At 30.3% G+C, this 22,748-nt stretch overlaps 2 protein-coding genes across 2 annotated transcripts; both read left to right on the top strand.

The window, feature by feature from the left end:
- The first annotated feature begins 405 nt into the window (after window positions 1–405).
- On the top strand, window positions 406–21,984 carry LOC105624747. Its single transcript, XM_012206101.1, has 21 exons — window positions 406–959; window positions 1,997–2,107; window positions 2,612–2,703; window positions 2,988–3,077; window positions 3,564–3,667; window positions 15,337–15,401; window positions 15,640–15,799; window positions 16,070–16,212; window positions 16,496–16,700; window positions 16,789–16,950; window positions 17,271–17,552; window positions 18,012–18,260; window positions 18,528–18,703; window positions 18,860–19,009; window positions 19,341–19,623; window positions 19,785–19,994; window positions 20,236–20,386; window positions 20,462–20,684; window positions 20,761–20,890; window positions 20,991–21,111; window positions 21,251–21,984. The coding sequence occupies exons 1-21, from the start codon at window positions 406–408 to the stop codon at window positions 21,982–21,984; spliced, it is 4,395 nt and encodes a 1,464-aa protein (XP_012061491.1).
- LOC105624746 lies at window positions 13,678–14,613 on the top strand. The gene is made up of 2 exons (XM_012206100.1): window positions 13,678–13,733; window positions 14,289–14,613. Exons 1-2 carry the CDS (start codon window positions 13,678–13,680, stop codon window positions 14,611–14,613), a joined length of 381 nt encoding a protein of 126 aa, XP_012061490.1.
- Window positions 21,985–22,748: the final 764 nt, after the last annotated feature.

Raw genomic sequence — 22,748 nt, 5'->3', positions numbered from 1 at the left:
AATTAACTCATCTTTTTCCAGTTTTAAAAATTAGTTTCAGTTCCAATGATTAACTTTATATATATAATCTCGGTTTAATTTACTATTTACGTTTTTCTCTAATTCTTAAAATGAGAAAAAAATTAAAAGTAAATTAAACTAAGAATAATGTTAAATGTCACATTGGTGAAACTAAACTGAAGAATATCGTATGCACACGATATTCTCTTTACTGCACCAAATATAAATGCATGAAATATTCATAAATGCAAAATATTCATAGCAGTTTTGGCTTGCAGCCTTTTTTAAAGCTCTTAAGAACTCAAAATATAAATCTATAATCTTTTCTAATGTATCAATTAATTTTACTAATTGATTAATATTAATTTTGATATTTTTCTTTTTCTATAGATTTGAAAAATGAAGATGAAGATTACTGTGTCAAGTGTTTTTCTTCTGTGTCTCTTCTGCTTCAATTTGCCGGATGTCATCATGAACTTTGACTCGTTCTGCGGTAGTCATTTAGCAGGTCCTAGAGGCGTCATACACACGCCGAATTTCCCCGGACCCTTTCCGATTCCAATCAAGTGTCGTTGGGTAATTGACGTGTCCGACATCCCGTCGACCAACAGTTCTATCGTCGTCTACCTGACGCAGCTCTATGTCTACAAGGGGCTCCGCTTCACTGAATACGCATACTATGAGTCCGAGACCATGAACTTTGGTGCGGCCCTAGTTAAGGAGGTAACCGAGGGTAATGTCTTCGAGTATCAACGTTTGAGAACGTTCAGGCCGTTTTTGGTAGTCGAATTCGAGCTCGATCGACTCGAAGGTAATCACGTAAGGGTATTGAATGATCTGCTCGACGTATATGGATTCAATGTGACTTACGAAATGACTGAAGAACATCCAAATCCCGAGTCTTGCACCATACGCGACTGCTCCTTCGCTGGTAACTGTCTCGTCTCTACAGATTACACGTAAGTTATTAATTATTATACATCAAAATATATTATTCTGACATTTCATGCTGCATATTTGCATCTATTGTAGATAAAAATAAGTAATATTAATTTTTAATAAATTAAAAAATAAACAATCGAGAGTTATTCGTTTATCATTTATATATTTGAATATTATTTTATTTATATATTTTTCATTTGTATATTTATGTATTATATATAGTTTTTTAAATTATAATTGTACATTATTTGCGTTTTACCTTTTTATAATTATTTATTTTTGTTATACTATTAATTTTATTGTATCTGAAATTATATTCGTTTTTGCGATATTTATCCTCTTTTATAAATATGTATATTATTTGTATATTAATATTATATTTATATTATTATTATTTAAACTTACAAGGCGTATTCGCATGTGTATTGTAGTTGGAAAACAATTTTTTATTTAATATATGAGAATATAGTCACAATAGAAGATTATTTTAGAAATTTCATTAATTAAAAAAGCTCAAAATAAATTGGCTAAAATGTAAATGTATAATGTACATATAATGTACTTTCCTTGAGAAAACTGAAAATACAATTTTTGCAATTATTCATCTAAAATAATTTTCAAATAATTTTAAACTTTTTGTAAAAGTTATTTTATTTTAATTATATTTTTAATTGTAAAAAGAATATTTTATTATTTAATAATAAAATTTAATAATAAATATTTAATAATAAATAGAAATGATGGAAATCTAAAACAAATTATTTAATATTTCTTTTATTAACAAATATAAGGAAAAAATCATTTTTTTTAAAGAATATAAATTTTTAATATAAACTTTTTAATTCGCTATTAGTAAACTATCGCTATCCTTAAAATTCACAGCAAAAACTTCTAGAAACTTATACCTTCAAAGATAAATACACAAGAAATTAAATATTTACAAAAAAAAATTGCTGTAGAATTACAAGTCTTCCTGCTATGAATCATAATTTTTCACGATTTATTCATTGTAAAAACACAGAGTTTTCTTGTATTATGTTTTTTTCTTTTGCAGGTCTTTCTGGTGCGATTGTTTCGATGGTTTCAATGGAAGGAGCTGCAACGAAGGTCCATTGTGTTTTAACGATGAAAATATTCCAGTTTGTCAAAATGAAGCTACATGCAGGTATACTTATCACAGTACAACAATATATTTAAAAAGGATTATTTTTATGCAAGTAGTAAAAAATATTTATTTATAAACATAAAAAATCTCATATTTATGTAAAACGAACTTTATACAAATATCTTTATAATGTATAATAGAATTAATATTTAAACATTTGTATAAATATTTTATTAATTAATTAAATATTTATTTATTATTAATTTTTAATTTATTTATTAATTAAATATTTATTGCGATATTAAATATGCCATTATTTTTTAGTTCATTTACATTATCGCATAATTAAACAGCTTAATTTTTTTTTTATAGAAAGCGAAAGCTTTTAATTTGCATAATAATATAAAGAATTATAGAATATTATATATGAAATTGTAAAATAAAAATATTTTATAAAAATATGAATTATAATAAATAAATTATATATAATATTTAATATAGTAAGAGTAATTAAAATTTTTCCTGAGGTAACTTATTGAATGAATAATTATTTGTTTATTGTAGACAAACTGGAGCAGAAGCAATGCACTGCGATTGTCCGGATGATTACGTTGGACACAATTGCGAAACTCGTCTTTTAGATACATCAGACACTGGTAATGTTTTACTGTTTGATTACGATTCAATTAGATTTGTTATTTAATCCGTTTTAATTGTTTTATATGTTTAATTGCTTCATCAATCCCAGTCACACAAATCATAACTAGCGCTCTAATAGTTCTCTTTTTTTTAGTATATGTTTGAATTTATGTTCCAAGAGCCTATTCATATTATATTCTTCATGTGTTAACGAGAAGACTAAATAAAGTACAAATGAAGTGTATGAGAACATAAAAATCTTTGAAATTTCAGAATTGATTAGTTATATATCATTTTACAGAATGCGCTTTGGAGAATTGCATACTGCAGTGTCCTGTCAACGAGCAAGAGCAGCCGTGTACTTGTAAAGATGGCACGAAGATATACAACAGTAAGTTTTAATGTTTTATACATCTAATTATTTATTGCAAAACAATACGTTTTTCTTTTTATATATTCTTTATATAGTTTTTATATATTGCAAATCTTTGTAGCATAGATTCTTTTAGCTCTGGATTTTCTACTCAATGTTGACTAGATTTTCCTTAAACAATCTTATTTAATATATAATATTAAATAGCTTTATAATTAAGCTTAAGTATTTTAAAGTATATTAAAAATAAATTTATCGAAATGAAAAAGAGAACTTTACTTAATATAAATGAAAAAAGGATTTTACTTAATATTAGTTATCTGATAGTTATAATAGTTATAATAGTTATTATCTGAAGTTGTACGTCTAATTAAAGCATTATCATTTTCTCATTTTGATTGAGCTTAAATATATTCGAAATTAAGAGAGCAAAGAATTTGTAATTGAAAGAAAATGCGACAAACTTGAAACATCCTATGTAACACATGGACTTTGTATTCATAGATCGATCAAGGTATGAATGCAGAATCAAGTTGTCGAACGTTACGTCTCTCCGCACGGGTCTGATATCGCAACACGGAAGTATGGAATCATTTGTTAGCAAGCAGGTAAGTGAAGGAGAATCAGAAATATGTTGCATTCGGTTTGTTATTGTTTTTTATTGGTTTTTTTTGTTAAGAAAAATGTTTGAACTACCTAACAATCGTTTCCTAAAATAATATAGATTTTGTTCGATGAGATGACACGCTTCGTAAAATATTTGCGATAAAAATATGAAAAATATAAGAATAATCACGTACGGTTTGACGCATGTACTTGCGAGAGTTTATATGAAAACAAGATATGCATAAATGGATTATATAATGAAATAGGATTTTCTGTTCTTAAAATAGCACGTGCGTGCGCGAATAGTTTCGAAAATTGTTGGAAATATTACAAAGAATTCTCCGTATGAAGCATTTATGTCGTGGTTTAACGTAAGCACGGACACAGCATCGCTGTGATGAGTGGTATATATCAATTTGCGATTGTTATATACGCAACTATATGACAATTATATGTCGTAATGATTTTGGTACATTTGCGTCAATTTATGCTGACGTCCGAACAAACACATTACTTACAATATAATCCATATAAGTGAAGAAGCGGTCAATTTATTGCGATTTAAATCCAATTTAAAGTTTATTTTGTAACAATGCAGAAATATTCGAATGTGCGTCAGAGTAAAATAATATGAGCATATTATCTAAAAATTAACTTATAACATACGTGTTTATAAAATGATTAAAATGATTGTTCATAAGAAATTTTCAATTGTATAAGATTTTTTATAAGATTTTGAAGGTTATTTCAAGGCCAAGACAAATATTTAATGAAAAATAAATAATTTATTTTATGATGGTATATTTTGAACCTATGCTAAATATTATTTAATTAAGAAAAGTTGAAATTCTTTTATTAAAATAACTTTGACGAACTTTAGAATGTTTCTTATCCTGAATATAATTTCAGAGTTGTTCAAGTTTGATTAAATTCCCACACAATGGCCATATCGTAACCGTGATTTTCCTTCTTGATATTTTCAAGCAAGGAATATCGTCGAATCAATTTCAGTCGTTTTCTGAAAGTTTCATTTAATCCGTGCCTTCCTGGATCTCCTAGATAAATTTGTGCACCTCGTTCACGTGCGTCTCCCAACCAAGTCACTAAAGTGTTCGCTATTTCTTCGTCATATAATAAATCACCTACAAAAATCACGTCGTATGAATTTTCTAATGGTTTTTGTAACAAGTTTTCACACAACACTTCAATGTCCACATTGTTTAATATTGCATTCATCGCAATAGCTATGCAGGCGACTGAAATCAAAGGAATATATTCTATTTTATTAGTTTTTAACATATGTTTTACATTTTATTAGATATTAATAAATCTCAGTATATTGATAATTTAATTTCAATGATTTTAATATTTTACAAAAAATATTTAATACAATATCGCAAAATTAAAAATCCTGTTTTGATCCTGTTACCTGTGCACCAACAATGTTGGCACAATTAATTTTTTGATTGTGAATTCTGATAGATAAATTTAAAAATTTGTAAAAAATAAAATAGAATTCAACTTCCATGATGATAACAACTCGTAATTAAAACTTTCACAGGAATGTAAAAATTTTTTTTATTTTTATATAATTCGGAGCAATAAATAAATTTGTATGAAGTTCGAAAACTCTTTTTATGAACGAAGATTGAAAATTTTATTACCAATCGAGAATCAATGGCAATTAATATTGCATATATGTTTTGTTCAATCTTGATACTCTGATTATATATTTTTTAGATGTTATATCTATATTTTAATAACTTTTTAAATTATATTAATAGTTTTTTTCTTAATTATTTAATTATTTAACAAAACATCATTAATGTTACACCCATTTTGCGATATAATAAAAAAACATTCTTTCATAGGTAATTGACCGTATCATGCATAGAGTTATCATTATCGTATAACTAACTCTGAGTCATATACTCTATAAATAGATTTCTTATGAATATCACTCACGTTTTTACACTTGTTATAGAAATTGCTATTTACTTAATTATTTAACAGAGTAGTTTTAACAGAGTCTTCAAAAATATGAAAATAGTTTTTAGAAATCATTGACTGATAGTTGTCATTAAAAATTATTATGTATTTTTTATGTTTTTATTTTATATATAAAAATTAATAATGTATTGTTGAAAACATATTTTGATTTAATCATCAACAGATATTCATAGAAACTATTTCCATTTATTTGATAATTTGAGAGCTTGTATTAATTGCTTTAAAAAATTATGAATTTAACATTTATTATTTTTTGTTGAAAAGCAATCTTACATGCTCATAATCAAAGTAATTAAGACAAATAGAATCCATAAGATTATTTATTGTACATTATCTAAAAAAAATAATTTACTCGATAATATACAAAGATAAGATCATTGAACTATCTTTATCATTGCAGTTGAATGGCACTCCGAAGATAATCAAGAGAAAGTAAAATTCCTGGACATTGATATCAATATCTGTCATATTATGTCACTGAGTTTTTGTCACTTGCGTCAATTGATTTGTTCATAAATAGTTTGGAACGGAGACCACATATGTCTTTATAGTATATATGACGTAGTATATATGACGTCCTTGACACCTATCGATTCAAGCCAAAAGCATGCTAAATTAATATTATAAAATACTATGCCAGCAACGAAATAATTACATTCTGTGAATTTTAAAGTTCATGAGAAACGAATGTGATATCGGAAATCGTGATATACATTTCCACTGAAAGCTTTTTCTTCGTTTTCTATGAAATGAAAATTTAATAGAAAACATTTTTAATGCAATGATTTCTATGATTTATATTCTTTCTTTTATCAGATTGGATTCCAAAATACGTATTCAATTAAAATTAGATTAATATGATTTATGATGCAATATTATACTCAGTAATCTCAGTATTGCACTTTCTCAATAATTATATCGAAAATTTATTTCGATTCTATTTTCAATGAGTGAATAATATTCAAATTTTCGTTGATCTATTAGAAAGTAAAATTTATTGGTTAGTATGCTATACAAATGCAATAGTGTGAATTGGCAGCCTTTCTTTGACGCACGAAAGGTAAAATTCCTTCCTCTTTATACCTATGTAAAATCTGGGGAAGTCCACTCTGTGTCCCACATTCTAATTCCTTCACCTGGTCGATTCTCAAGGCACAACGTAACTTTTTTATTTGAAATAGCATATCAATTATATCATATAAGATTTCAAATTATTATTTAATTAGCAATTTTGATTTTAATTCTGAACTCTCTGAAAGAATACAAAAATGGAAACAATACTATTGATAAAATAAAATATCAAAATATCGCCAGATTTGCAGACGTTATGTGAGTTATTCTGCTTTTTCTAATGCGCAATAATTGCGTCAAGAAATAACGTATCAGTGACTTTCGTGATAATCTACGGAAGCTCAATCAGCGAAGAAACATACGTCATAAGGGAGGATCTCCAGCGCGAATTAATCATTGATAGAAGTGCTCTCGAGGGCATTAATTCTACGTATTGTGCGCAATATGAAACGCGACAGTTAGTATCAATTACTATCAGCATTGTTTTCCTCGTGCAATACGATGCAAAGGCACGACAGGCACGCGGACGACGAAACGGGCGGATACATTCGGATGTTTTTTTTTAAATCATGCCCATGGAATCCGGTCTTATCTGCGTATGGATTCAAGCCAATTATCTGTGTTAATGTATATACATCTATTCATTGATAGATAAACTCATACAGATACGAGTGACGTCAAAGGAAATCTTTTGAGTCTTCCTTTGGATCTTTAATCATGCGTTTTCCTCTTAGCTGTTGACATTCCTCGCCTCAATGGTGTAACTCGCGAGACACAATCGTTACAAAGTACTTGGGAAATTCCGTTACGAGAGAATTCTTCAAAGGCCCTTTTCCCAGAAAAGAAGAAAATTTCATAGGAGCTTTATAGATATTTAAAAAAATTTGATATAAATATACAGGAAGTTCAAATTCGACATTCCATTGTACTTTTTTTCTGCTGTAAAACAAAGAAACGCTTTGTTTAAAGACTATTAATTAACAAGGTCTTTGTAAAGTAATCCATTTAATATTACGCCATTGGCATGTGTTTCTTTGCTCTCTTAGTCTTGGCCTGAGTCGTAATTGCGACGAACCATTCCTCGAACAACACGGATCCTCTTTCTCTCCTTCTTCGAATTCTGATGTTCGAAGAACATTATTCGAAACGAAAGTTCTCTTCGAAAATTCGACACATTTTTCGTCATTTCGAGGAATCAAGCAAACGCAATATCAAGCAAACGCAATATTGTTACGTTATGTGTAACACGATATTTATCTTGAAAGGTTTACGAATTGTTGTACAATCTTTTGCAACTTTGTATGATTATTAACCAATTAAACATCTATTTATTATGTAATATTTTTTCCAGAAATAATTTACTTTTTTTTATTAATTATTTTAAAATTAAGATAGTTATATTTATTCTATCTACAGAATTTTGAAAAATTGAAATATGCTATATCAATTATATCATTGAAACATATGATTATTACATTTACTATAATATCATAAGAATTGCAACATCGATGACTCTTAGATATCTCGATTTTACATTTTTTCAGATTAATAAATTTATCTTATTGGAACATTTTCACATTTGCCATTTTTTTCGTATGTATTCTATCTCTATTGTGTTATCAGTTGTTATCAGTCAAGGGCATTATAATTAAACGTCGAGCGTATGTAGCGTGTCGAGCGTATTGAATACAGAGAGTCTCAAATTTATGACTTTATTTTTACATTTTTTAAATAACAAAAAATTACATTTCTTGAATAAATATAACAAGTTATAATTATTTTAAATAATTAATTAAGAGAAATCTAGAGGCCATCTCATTAATTGCAATCTTAAGATAAGATTATATTTTATATTTAAGAAGAGATTTATAAATTTAATTATAGAGTTTTTTATAATAATTATTATAGTTATTTATAATAAAATTTATATTTGTGTATATTAAGAATGCATTTTTAATATCAATTTTTTAATTTGTTCAAGAATAGAACAGTCTTATAGCCACATATTTTCATTTAAATTAATAATCGTATTATTCGTATTATACATACTAACCTTTACTGATGTCATTTGCAACAATTTTGCACGTTTCATTCATTAATTTTGCAGCTATTGCCGCAGCGCCGCATCCCGCACCCAAATCCAGTATTCTTATTGTATCTTTTTTCACATTTTGTGTCATGCTGCCTAAAATTCTTTCCTTTTCATCCAGAATGAATCTCGCAAGTACTTGGCCTCCAGGCCAATAAATAGACCAAAATGGATCTTGGAATACATTTCTGGTCAAGGAATCAAATATTCCATTTGTATATTTATCAATGAATGGCTCGTGATATAAAGGACAATTCTCTGTTAGTAGGAATAATTTTAGTTCCGGAGTCAGATGATTGCGAGTCATTTCAGTGTTTTTTAAGATCACATTTGTCACGTCGCGATGATTCTGGATAAATCTTTTAAGCGATGTTCTATGACTATTACGCAGGAATCTTTCCCATACTTCCTTTGTGCTCTTTGAAAATTTTCGTGTAAAAAGCAACATCTTCAAACACATATTTCTTCTGATAATTTTCGAAACCTGAAAAAAATGCATTATCGATCGTTCATATAATGTATCATGTATAACTTCCGAGGAAAATTATTAAAAATATATTTAGAAATCAAATCAGTTTTACAAAATCAAAGATTAGAAAAGAAAAAACATTACTTACTACCGTTTTTCAATAACGACACCGATTATCTTTCAAGACATATAACGATAAGCGATATTTTTCAGAGATATATCGCAATAACGATATGGTTCACTTCACGTCCGCGATAAGATTATTAACTAGTTAAGTTGTGTCTAACTTGAAGATCTTGAATATAGAAAATATTTTGTCCGTCATTTATTTCAAAAACTTCTGCATCTTCTGAAAATTTTATATCATAAAGCATTGATAGCATTATGAGAAGATAATAAAAAAGTATTTTCAAAATATTTCGTGTTAAACATGAATATCTTATTTTGTTTCAATAAGTATGCAGTTGTGTCGACGTTGCAGTTATTCCCCAGAGAAATTTGCATTTGCGCAAATAGCATTCGTAACTTACAGGAGCAATGAGGAAAAGCTATAAACGATAGCAGAATGCTCCTATAATCACAAAAATAGTTCAAGTTATATCTTGTTTGAAGAAAGATATTCTATTAAAAAACAGTAACGTGTGTCCAAGATATTTTGGGATTTCTCCTCAGTCCTTCACTTATAAAATATATCGCATTTATCACCTAGAGATATGAAAAAAAAATCACTTGTGAAATTTTTAATTGACATTTCATTTCGTAATAAAAAATAGGTAAGTTTAGCAATCCATTATAACGATTTTAGTTATAATATTTTATAAGAACGATTTTAATACTTCGTGGTCAATTATATAATTTCAATCGGAAAATATTTTTAGAATCTTTGAGAATGACTTCATTTTAAATTATCTTTTTAAAAAAATTGTCTTCTCAGAATAAAAATCTAAAAATTATCAGGGAAACAATTTAGAATTAAAAAATATTTTGCATTTTATTGTAAATATTAGTTCTAGAATGATTGAAATGTCATTTATATAATACTGCTATGCACTATAGGATAATTTATTAACTTTTAAGAATAATTTCTTTTAATAAATTATATTATTATGCAAATATTATTTTTCCAAATTAATTACAAAAACATTTTCTGAACTGATGTAATCTTCGTTATAATCTTGTTATATCACCGCGTCTATTGCGCAATATGCATTATTCATTCTGTTTCTTTCTTTTTTATGGCAATATTAGCAGCTCAATTATGTTAACACAAAAAGGATGACCGATGCAATAAATGATTACAAGAGTAAACCTTCAGTTTTTGCGATCTTTACACGACCAAAATAGAGGCAAGCGCAGAATTCATATAACCATTTCTCTGGAATTATTATTACATAATAGAACACTACATTCAGTGTTTGATTATATATCTCCCATTCTTTTTTATATCAACTTTTTGTTGTAATTTTCTGTTTCTTTTTGAAGTGCTTTATAATTAACTTTTAAAGTTATTACATTAATAATATGTTTTTTTATAAAATCTTGAAAAATAGGCTTAAAAGATTATCACGTAAATAATCATATATAACAATAGTTATTTATTTACATTTTAGTTTATTTAAGATTTATAGTATATTCAAGATTTTATAAAAGAACATATTACTAATGTAATAACTTTAAAAGCGTTAATTATTAAGCACTTTAAAAAGAAATACGAACAATAAAATTGATATCTTTTTAGTAATTTCGATACTTCACTATTCTACTATCATTTTATACGTTTATAACTTTACTATTTGAAAGTTTTATTTTATTCTGAATTACGTTATATATAGTTTTTTTAGACGACAATGTAGAATTTTACGTCACAATATTAATAGCGCCATGTGACGTTTATCAGAAAGTTTCCCGATCGATGTATACTTCGCCAGATGGATTTTGTTAATCCTTCGTTATCGTAAAAATTAAATGGATGATGAAATATGATGGAATAAAGCATCCATGTGAGTTGCATCATCTTCACAAAGTGCATATACTATACTATACTATTATTAATATAATGCGAATACGTATAATCGATTGAGAGTAGTACGCTTGGTACTGTGGATCTATCAAAATAAAGTTTATTGACCGAAATAATCGCAACGGTCAGTCAACGTGGCGTTGTTCCTCGTCAGATATGTTTATGGATGATGAAACAAGATATTGATATTAAATATCTGCAAAACGTACGAGTTTTTACAAGTCATGCTCATAACTCTTTTTCAAGTGCATATACAAAGTAATTCGAAATTATTTTAACAATTAAATTTCGAAAGTGTATTAAAAGTGTCCTGTATTTTCTTTAAAACTTCTTTTCTTTAGACTTTGGTTGCTCTTGCAGTGAACTTTTCAATTCTCTCGATGAACTTCGTTAGACACGATATCATGACGATTTACACACAGAAAAAAACACAGCTGAAAACTTCATTGATTCAGCAAATCTACAGTCATAATATATAGACAGTCAATTTTCTATGTTAAAATAACAAAGTTGACAGCTGAATAACATCAGTGATTTGTTAAACCATCAAATCTTCTTAACTGTCGATGTTGAATTCGCGTAGTAAATTATAGTTGCTGTACCATCTAATTAATTTTTTTTCTGTGCGAACAACACACGTGTCAAAGATCGAAGAAGGATGTAATGATGAGATCGCTAGATAATATAAAATGATGTAAAGCGTCACCTCGACCTGAACGCTGTTTCTCATCGTCGATGGAAATTGTTTGCTCTGTTACTAAGTAATTATGTTTTCTAACACAACTAGTTCTCGGTAGATTCCATTGAATTTTTTATCCTATTAAAAGTTTAACACGAAGTATAATCAATAAGTGTAAGCTTTCAAATCTGCTTAAATTACTGGATAATTTTTCATTGATATACATATAAAATACATATAAAATATACATATAAAATGATCATTAATACATATTTATTGCGTTGAAATCAACACTGATTTTTTTATTATTACAAATATTAATAAATTACAAATTTATGAAAGTAAAAAAGCAACATTAATTTTTTACACAGTTCTTAATATGAGAACCAATAATAAATCAAAAATCAATAATAATCAATAATAATCAAAATTTTGTTTTGTTTCGATTATTCATTGGTCGGCATTAACAGTGCAAGTTTCAAAAAGTCGCAATAAATACGAAGTAAAACGGGAAATTTAGATTTAACTATCTATGTTTTTATGTTTACTTAAATAATTTATATAATATCTTACTTATCATATCTTACTTATAATCGAAACAATAACAATTATGTAGGAAAATACGAAAACACGAAAGCTTATGTTTTTATAATTTTACCTTGACCTTACGTTCAACTGACGTTTCGACAAACCTTAAACATACACAACATGTATAAAGAACGAAACTACATAATTATTTATCGATCTGTATGCAAATAATATAACATTCCAGTAGTTTTAAAAAATAAATCATGCATATGAGACTTTACGAATCAGCACATTCAATGTCAACATTGTATGATATTTTTGATATATCATAATTAATTATCTCGGAATTTCTTGCCAAATAAAATTATTCTTTATTCAATCAAATTTTTATTTTTGATATTCCGTTTTAATGTCTGTGTATGTTATTTTTTTCCTTTCTGCAATTATTCATATAAATTTTACAATTTATTATTACTCAATTGGTTAATTTTATTATTCGTTTTTATAATTTGTTTTCGTTTTTTGTTAATTCCCTTAATTTTTTTTCTGTTCTCAGAGAGCTTATGTTCTAGGAAAGTGTTATTCTACTCTCTCCGAAATTTCGATACAGCGGATCTAACTCAATTAGCGTTTCTTTATCAGACATTTTTCCTCGGGTTTCCCGGTATTTCACCGTGGGTGTGTATATATATCGATAAAAAGCCCCGTTATGTACATACCCGGCCATGAGCGACCGGCGCGATGGAATATCCATGAAACCGTGGAGGGGACGGCCCGAATGACAATGACGAGGTAGTGCTGGTAGCTGGGAGGTAGACGGTCTTTATAAAAGCCGTGCGCACCACACTTGCCAGGTCATACGTCGTAGTCAGAACAGACGAGAGCTTACCCGAGAGCTCTTGTATGAGAACATTACGCGAGTGTTGCACGAGTTTGCGTAAGGAAATTTAGTGAAAGCGGAGAAAAAGAGAAAACTGCAAGAAGTGATTCAGTGGTTGACGAGAGCTCGGCTGTAAAACAACGCTAAAAATTCGTTCGACGAACTTTATCGAGTCCACGAAGATTCCCACATTCAGTGAAGTGTGCAAGAGAGGCTCATTGAGGATTAAACCGCCAAACAGAAAGCAAGAAGAGATACCGACCGATATGACTCGCTGCCAGGAACCACAGTCCTATCACGCACAGACCACAATGACCGATAGGTAGTTATTATTATACAAAAAAAAGATCTCGTTGCATGGGATTTCCACGTGGCTTACACACAACACTCGAATGAGGAGTAGCATGATTGCCATGGTTCTCTCTCAGCAGTGATAAAGAAATACTTAGTCACGACGAGGTAATTTTGACTTATCTCCGATCTTTGTTCTGACAAATTATAGTTTCACAGCACATTTCCGTATCTTTGATTTCGCAGAAATTATTTTATCGGAGATATAATTCTTAAAAGGAGTAGATTTCTTATCTTTTGACTTTGCAAATCACTATCTGATGTTATCTAAAACTTAAAGAATTAATCTTGAACTTTTATATATCCTTGACATTATATAAAAATTGTCTTAGCAATTGCCGAAGTAATTTAAAAGTTATGAATGTCTTGGAATGCTTTACCGTCTTCCACGTATGAGCGTATGTACAAATTAACACATCATAGAGATTCATAAAACTTGTTGTGACAATTCCAAGTATTCTCTACACTGTCATGCTTACATAATAATAAAGCGATGCGCAAATGATTGATCGAGGATGACTTACAGCGGGAAATCATCGTGGTGCGAGGCGCCTCGCTGCTATGGTACACCTCAAACCATCACGTGCGGTATGCTGCCGACCCTTCGAGAACTGGCCTCCAGAGGATGCAACAGCCGAGGGAGCATTTGCCTAGTGCCCTTCGACATTGAGATGGATGCGGCCAGTCACCTTCAGATGACACTACTCGAGGCTTATTGCCGGGAGATTGGAATCGAAGTGTTAAGCGTGTCCCAGGAGACGATACGACTGCACTTGTGTCCAGGAAGCACGGATCTGTCGTGCGCTCTAATAAGCGGCGACAAGTCATATTTTCTAAAGCTGCCGAAGTGAAGTACCAAAACTCGTCCTTGAGAGCTGAAACTAAAGGACCAGATTTCATGGCCGGTCTTTCACAAGCCGAAGTATTTTGCTGAGATTCCTGCATCGAGGAAGATATTTCACGCAAAGGATGAAGAAGGGAGTTTTAACTCGGCAAGCAATGTGTCCTGTGTGTCTCACCAGTGAGGCTGCTGATAATGGACATTTTATATCGAAATATGTATAAGCGAGATATATTCGATCGCTCTCGCTATATTTTAACTGTTTGAAAATACTTTCTATACTTTGAATTCTCCTCTGTCTTCTTCCTCCAAAATACGAGTACTTATTTCTATTCGAGTATGCTCTATGCAGAGTATGAAAAGCAGGAAGGGGCAAATGAGGAGAAACAGATCTGTTATTGTTAAAACAAAGATGGTCAATCGAAGATGGTATTTCTTTCGGAATCACTTATTCGATGATTGTAGGATATAAAATATTAATTAGCGTATGTAATGTATATCTATCAATTGTCGTGAAAACAAACTAATCTTTGTTATATTTTATGAACATCGACAATTGAGGTGTGTCGAAGAACAATGTAAATGTATAATACAATCATTTGATAATATTATATGATATAAGAAAAAACAAAACTCTCTTTTATTTCCTGTATCTATCTTTCATATTTTATTCTATCTCTATACGAAATCGATAATATCTTGTTCGTTTAATTTATTAAAACTTTTCTCATAGCTTGCAAAATACTTGAGGAATTCCAATATCACTTCCATGGAGGAATTAAAAATCCTGAACGTGACGTGAGTAGGTACACATTCGAGGATAAAACGTATAGTTATACGTAAAATATAAAACGGATTGCGATCTCAGATGATTATATAATATTTTGAATCAATTATTCTCTTTCTCTCTCTCTCTTTCTTCCTAATAAATTAAAATATATTTTACTTTGAGAAGTAATTTAAAAAAATATACTCTATATCGCGCGAAGAATATCTTTCGTGTGCTCAGTCACTGTTTTACTGTTTCCTTTAACAGACCAATGGCCGAAGTTACTTTTCATTTTTTCGGAAATTCCGACGATGGAGATAAAATTCGCGAATCTCTCAATCGACTCGTACAACGTCGACGTCTCAGCGAAATTGCATTGGAATCCACGCACTTTACCTTCCAGCAAAAACCCGCGCTTAAGTTACAGGTAATTTATTGCAATTTATGATGTAACATTGCGTATTTGAATATTATCACAAAAATAAATCAAAGTCGTATACAAAAAATATATACATATAATACATACAATACGTTAAAATTTGAAATTTAGAAATTCTCTGCTTCTAATTTTTTTTTTAAAGTTGGAGATTTGAATTGGAATTAAAATGGTTAAAATTCAATTAATAAAATTAACATTTTTTAGAATGCGATTAATTGCTGCATAATTTAAAAAATTTTAAAAATTATCGCGTTTTAGAGTCTACGTATTAATCAAGTGAACGATTATGAGGTTCACTTGGGAGAACAAATCATCTTGTCATGCGCTGCTCAAGGAAGTTACAGCATAAATTTTACTTGGTACAAAGACGGCATGTTAGTGAACACGAGTAAAGCTATCAGGTAACTAAACTATCGACATTTCAGAATTTATTACAATATCGTAAAGCAACAATTAATTAAAGTTAAACATTAAAATATTATATAATTTGCATGTATTTCATTCTTTATGAAAAAGCAAGGTTTTCTCAGCTTACCAATCAGCACACAATATTTAAAAAATATTTAAAAAAATATTTTTTAAATATCATTTAATGTAAACATATTAAATAAATGTTTAAAAAATATTTTTTAAATATTGTGTGCTGATTGAGTTATCTATTCCGATCGCGATTTGCTGTTTTAGAGAAATTTGGATTACTTACTTGCCGAATGATGGGTCGGATTTATACACATCAATATTGACAATCGAGAAGGCGACCCTACTCGATGCCGGTCAGTACACGTGTCAGGTAGTTGACTGGGGTGTGCAGCAATGCAAAAGTATCTACATCGAGGTCAGGGATGAGCCGGATGTGAAAGTGGTGCCGATGAGCGCCTCTATAGAAAAAGTAAACCGCAAATAGATTTGTTCAATGCAAGTAATTAAAATGTAAAACAAAAAGATATGTATTAATACTGCCAGACGATTGTTCGCAGGGCAACGATATACAACTAACATGTATGACTCCCAATATGCGTAACATTGGGATCGGCTTTGGTTGGACGAAAAATCGCGCTTTGCTCAAATTAGAACCTGGTCGAGCAGTTTGGGAGGATCTATATCCAGCGGGTAGCATTTTGAAGATCACTAATATTCAGGTACAAGCGCCGTGCACACTGATTTCTTTATTCAATATTTAAAAAATGTTGGAATTCAAAATAACAGTTTCTCTCTTTTTTAAAATTAAAATTAACTTACAGGAAAACATGAAAGTGTTCCTATTCAATTTTTTGATTATCCTTTAATATATTGTTGCCTTTAATATATTGTTGCCACTAAAATGAATGTATTTTTTGCGCCCATTTTTATTTTTAGAGGGTGAAACACTTTTAGTGATAAAATTAAAAAATATATTAAAGAATATTAATAGGTAAATTTGATTAATCTATTTGATACAGAGGTCCGTTTGGCATTTCAGAAATCGGCGATTTACACCTGCAATGTAGCGCATAAATCTATGTCCGTGCGAGTTGAAGTCATGAATCGAACGTTAATACCGATATGCTTTAAAGAACAGTCCTGGGGTTTGGAATGGCCAGACACTGCACCAGGATCAGAGGCACTATTAGAATGCCCCCGATATTTTGTAGGCCGACAAGTATCCAGACTGTGCTCGATGAAAGACGCTACTACACCCGAATGGCAAATACCGGATTTCTCATCCTGCTTATATGAACCGTTGATTTTACCATATAACAATGTGAATATTTTGTTTTTTTCAAACTTTATAATTGATTTGTAAGGAACCTCGTAAGGAATTGAAAGAACTTATTTAGAATCAATTAAAATGGCTGTTTTTAATAGAGTAATATAAAATGTATGAAATAAATACAAATTGTGACAAAACAAACTAGAGAACAAACTAGAGAAAACATAAGAATTAAATTAATTGCAATATTTTATAATATTTAATTATTAATAACGTTTTTAACGATTTATTATTGAATACGCAGTGGAAATTTAAAAATACTTGATATGAAAATTATATTAATATAAATATTGATATGAAAATAGTGATATAAAATAAAACAGGAAATTAGTAAAAATGTTCGCATTTTAATTGCATTTAATTAAACGATCAAAGTTGACTAGTTTGACTTAATTAAAGATCCAAATCTATTATCAAAATAATAAGTTGTGAAATCGATCTAATTTGTAGTTTCGAAGTCTGACATTGGGTTATCAAAAAATCATGAGTTCGGACATGATCCTCGCCTTTTGGGAGCTCTTGCGCAAACGTGCATTGCCACTTTATCCTGGCGAAGGCGATCGTATAATAAGTATGTTGGCTGAAATCGAACGATACCAGCATAGAATCGATCCACAAGATGCATATAACTCTGCGGAGGCTTTGAGTCACATAATAAATCGCATACTGAGCGATGAATATTCGATTCTGAGTCAAGAGGTAAAGATAATGTAGGAAAAAAGTTTAATTTTCAGTAAGATTCAAATAATGTTTTTTGCTTAATTTTAAACATAAAGCTGTTATTTTAAAAATTGTGTTGGCTGAAAAGTATCTCATTAGTCGTAATACAGTTTTGTTAAAAAAATAATAGTTGTTTTCACTTAGAAAATTTACAAAAAATATTTACTTAAATCTATATTCAAAATTAATCTCTTTTCTCCTACTTATAACAAAATTATAAATTTCCAAATCATCATCTGTTTTTAGAAACTATCGGTTTCACTTCAACTAACGCAACGCAATTTAATTCACTGGTCCAAACAGCTGAAAGATATGTATAAACATCTGTCTCTATCATCTATGGTTGTAGATATTCAGCAATTACAATCTCAGAGTGGAGATAGTATAACGCATTCTCTTCAAATACCTTCAGTCGATTATATGTAATTATTTTTATTAATATCTATTATAATTATTACATAATATATTTTCTCTTTTTAGAGATCTTCCAAAATAATATATCCTTCTACTTATTTATATACGTTTAAAATTGTGTTTAAACTTTCGCATTATTTATATAAATTATTTATTTGTGACAGATATCCTGATTGGTATGAAGATAAAGTAGCTATACGAGTATGGAAAAAGAAGCAGCGTAATATAAAATCTAATAACACATTTACTGGAATTGTTATCGTATATAAAAACATGTCACGCTTTATACCAACAGCATATATTAAGGAACTCGAGTAAGTTTATTTAAAAAAATCGAACAAAAGGCATGAATAAGCTTGTTTTTATGAATTTGAAAATTTATTTAAGTTAGTGAAACTAAAATTAATAAAATAAAATAAGATATATATATATATATATATATATATATATATATATATACATCTTTATATATATATACATATATATAAAGAAATTAAAATTAAATTAAATTTTCCTAAGATTAATTTTTTCAATTTAAAATATAATAATTAATATTTATTAAAATATATTTATTAATATATATTAAATTATATATTATATTAAATTAATATTTATTAATATATATTAAAATATTTATCATCATAGTGATGGCACGGACCTAGAGTTTCGTATTAATTCTCGAGTGATCGCCGTCGCAGTTCCTTCCTTTGGTATCGATAAATATAATAAGATATGGGTTGATCTGCAAATCCGGCATTTACAAAATCAGACAAATTCCTGGAATACGTCATGCGGCCTAATAGATAACACTGGATCGTGGAATCTCGATATTTGCATAGCAAACACGATATCCGGCGATATAGTAACGCATTGTTTGTGCCCTACTACGGGGACAATAGCTGTTTTCTTGACGACCCGAGCAATAAAAGTAAATATAGCTTCATTTAAGAAAAGCTATGTTTTAACATTCTGTGTTATTCTATTACTTATGGAATGCATATCCTAGAATTCTTATGTATGATGAAGTTTATATACACAAAATTTTCCATATGACCGAAGAACATTTTATCGTCATCAATTTCGTTATAGGTAGTACTGGCGAAAACAGAACAAACCACGTTCATTATAATATTCGGATGCAGCAGTTGCCTTGTTCAGTGCTTACTATCTGCCCTGATACTAGGCACTTTTTGGAGAAAGCACAAAAGCTGGCTGAATTTTCTAAAACTTCAATGCTGCGGTGCATTAATAGGCGCAATGGCCATCTTCATTTACGCCGTCCACACTAATCTTCCAGAGGTAATTATGTCTTTGTTATAAAAAAAAAATTTAGAATATTAACTCTATAATTTAAATCTATTAAAAATATAATGTTCTATCATGAAGTAAATTTTATATAAATTATAAAATTGTTATATGAATCTTGAACTTAATTGTGATTAAAAAATAGATTCGTTTTGGATATAACTGCACATTTGAGAATCTTACAAATTATAATCTAATCCAATTTAACATCCTCACTAATTTCTCCCTGTTTCAGTCATCTTACTCGCTCGTAGCGATAGGATTAGAGGCATTCCTTCTCGTGGGCATGTCTGCGCCTATTTCCGAGGCTCTAATAGTGTATGCCGAGCTCACGCAAATTCGACCGAGCCAACATCTTCAGCCTACAGTGATCGCTGTAATAACTGGTATGACCTAAACCTATAGAGCGTTTTAGAGAGAGATGCGTATCGTCAGCATCACTTGCAATCGCTGTTTCTTAGGTGTTCCGATCTTGGCTGTATTTGCAACTGAATTAACGCATAAGAGTACAGGATGGAGACACGAATCCTGGTGGCTTATATATGGCAGTGGTGTCTATAACATATTTGTCAGCTGCGCCACGATGATGTTTTTAGTATTCATACTACTGTATATGGGAGTGCTCCATAAAGTTCACACATTAGTGGAGGAGAATGTGATGAAAAGAGAAGCTATAGAAACAAGGTACATAGGTGCATCAGAATATTTCGTAAAATTGGGCGACTCTTTTATAAGTTTTTCAATCTTTTTTCCATCGCAGAATACGAATATTGCACCGCGCTGCTATCGTCATATGCGGCATCATCGCCATGGAAGCATCCTCTATTTTCTATATAAATTCATCATCTGTAATTTTTCACTACGTATTTGCGTCCTTATCTTTCGCTCTGGTGAGTTTCTTCGCAAACGATACTTATATTGGTTAGATAATAAATAATAAATATATTAAAATTATTCGCTATTATTGATACGCTAATTATTGATACGCAGGGCTTCAGTATAATAATCGTATATATCATTAATGGCGAGAATACAATTATCAGATCAATGCTGCGGAGAATCAGATGGAAACGCAATTTGGATGACAAACATACATCCGAACCCATTAAAGGTATCGTGATGTGAACTTATTGACGTGCATTATGACATCAAAGGGAATTTTTTTTATAAACTATTTTTTATAAACTATTGTAAAAAAAGCGTCAAAGCTTGATTTACAAAATATTAATACTATTCATATTATTCATTAGTATGCTCGAAAGCTGACGCTGAGATAGAAAATGATTCAGCAACTCCCCCGACGTCGTCTTCAATCGCCGGCGAGTATAGGGAGGCACGAGGCGTCGCCGCGGGTAGCATAGATATGCGTGAATTTGTATCCGAGTCTTCGTCTGTCTACGCCAAGTCTTCCGTCCCCACGACTAGATTCCTGCCGGAGATCCGAATAGATCATTCAGATAATATCGATCTTGAGAACTACAATACGAGTCCGCGAAAATATCAGGAGGTGTTCGTCGACTCGACGTTTTCCGCACGTAGCTCTTGCTGTGCCAATGATGTAGTGGCCTACAGTGTAAATGAACGCAGCAATTTCCGTGGCGACGTATCGGGCAAATATCGTGGCGACGGCAAGACTTTCCTGCCGACGGCGAACGTGTCCTCCGAGTCCTCGGCCAAAGTTCTTTGCAGTGCCGAAGTAGAGTCGCGATTAGGTGCGATGCCAGATGTCACATTGGCTGTGAAAAGCGACGTCGAACTGTCATCGCGGGCAAGCGTGGAACTGAAAAGCCGGGAGCACGTGGTGAGCGCCATGCCGGACATCGCTAACACGAGTGAGCGTAAGCAACCCGACGGCGAGGAGAAGACGCCGGAGATCATGGTAACGACAGGTGGCTGCGATAGCGTGACCAGCGGTATGCTAGATCGTATCTCTCACGATCTTGACTATCTGCTTAATCGCACGCACGCCAAAGAAGGAGCTTGAAATCTGTCAAGATTGTGTAATACATGCAACAAGTGCAATATAGATTGTTAAATTTGTACAAAATGGATTTCACCACAAATTTCCACATAAATAAGTGAATCGCAGATCATTTCATGTATCGTAGTTTATTTAGGATAATATTCGTCAATATTGCGTTTTTGCTATGTAATGAGAAGTCAACGTGATAACGCGATATGAACGTATTGGGAGCTGCAAACCAAAGTCTAAAGTACATATACATATAATCCCTTCTTATTTCTTATATTCTCATATATTCTGCACCAGAACACTAACTGTAATTTGATCACGAATCAGCGATAGTCGTAAAAAAAAATTCGATGCGACAAGTGATTATCATCGCACTCCATCCATCAGAACTTACTTTAAATTTAAATATAATCTCGAAATTTTCATGCTCTATTATAAACATTTACATTCACGTCCATTGTATATCATGAGGAGACTTTACTGTTCCTCATAATAAATAAATAGAATACTAAAGAATAAAATGTACTGTGTAAAAATTCGATTCATGTATAATTATTGTATAGATTTTCAGAAGGTGAGAGTACTCAATTGAGCGTTTCCGAGTTAAAGTATTTATTTATCACTGTCATCGTACAGCCCTTTCATAATATCCACGAGTCAGTCGTCGCGCTTTTTTTCGTCGTTTATAATTTGTATTATAAAGCTATACACATTCAATTTAGTTTGATAATCTACTTACATACTTAAGATCGAAGTTTATGTTGTAGGTAATAGGT

This window comes from Atta cephalotes (genome assembly GCF_000143395.1).
Source record: "Atta cephalotes unplaced genomic scaffold scaffold00087, whole genome shotgun sequence".
NCBI classification, from domain to species: Eukaryota; Metazoa; Arthropoda; class Insecta; order Hymenoptera; family Formicidae; genus Atta; species Atta cephalotes.
This window is presented reverse-complemented; position numbering and strand designations above follow the sequence as displayed.

Excerpts from the sequence above, each read along its gene's own strand:
- LOC105624747 (XM_012206101.1), top strand. The coding sequence starts at position 406 with ATGAAGATTACTGTGTCAAGTGTTTTTCTTCTGTGTCTCTTCTGCTTC. Across the intron at positions 2,704-2,987 it reads TTTAGATACATCAGACACTG|AATGCGCTTTGGAGAATTGC; the intron begins GTAATGTTTTAC and ends ATCATTTTACAG. Across the intron at positions 19,624-19,784 it reads TGACGACCCGAGCAATAAAA|GTAGTACTGGCGAAAACAGA; the intron begins GTAAATATAGCT and ends ATTTCGTTATAG.
- LOC105624746 (XM_012206100.1), top strand. The coding sequence starts at position 13,678 with ATGACTCGCTGCCAGGAACCACAGTCCTATCACGCACAGACCACAATG. Across the intron at positions 13,734-14,288 it reads CAGACCACAATGACCGATAG|CGGGAAATCATCGTGGTGCG; the intron begins GTAGTTATTATT and ends GATGACTTACAG.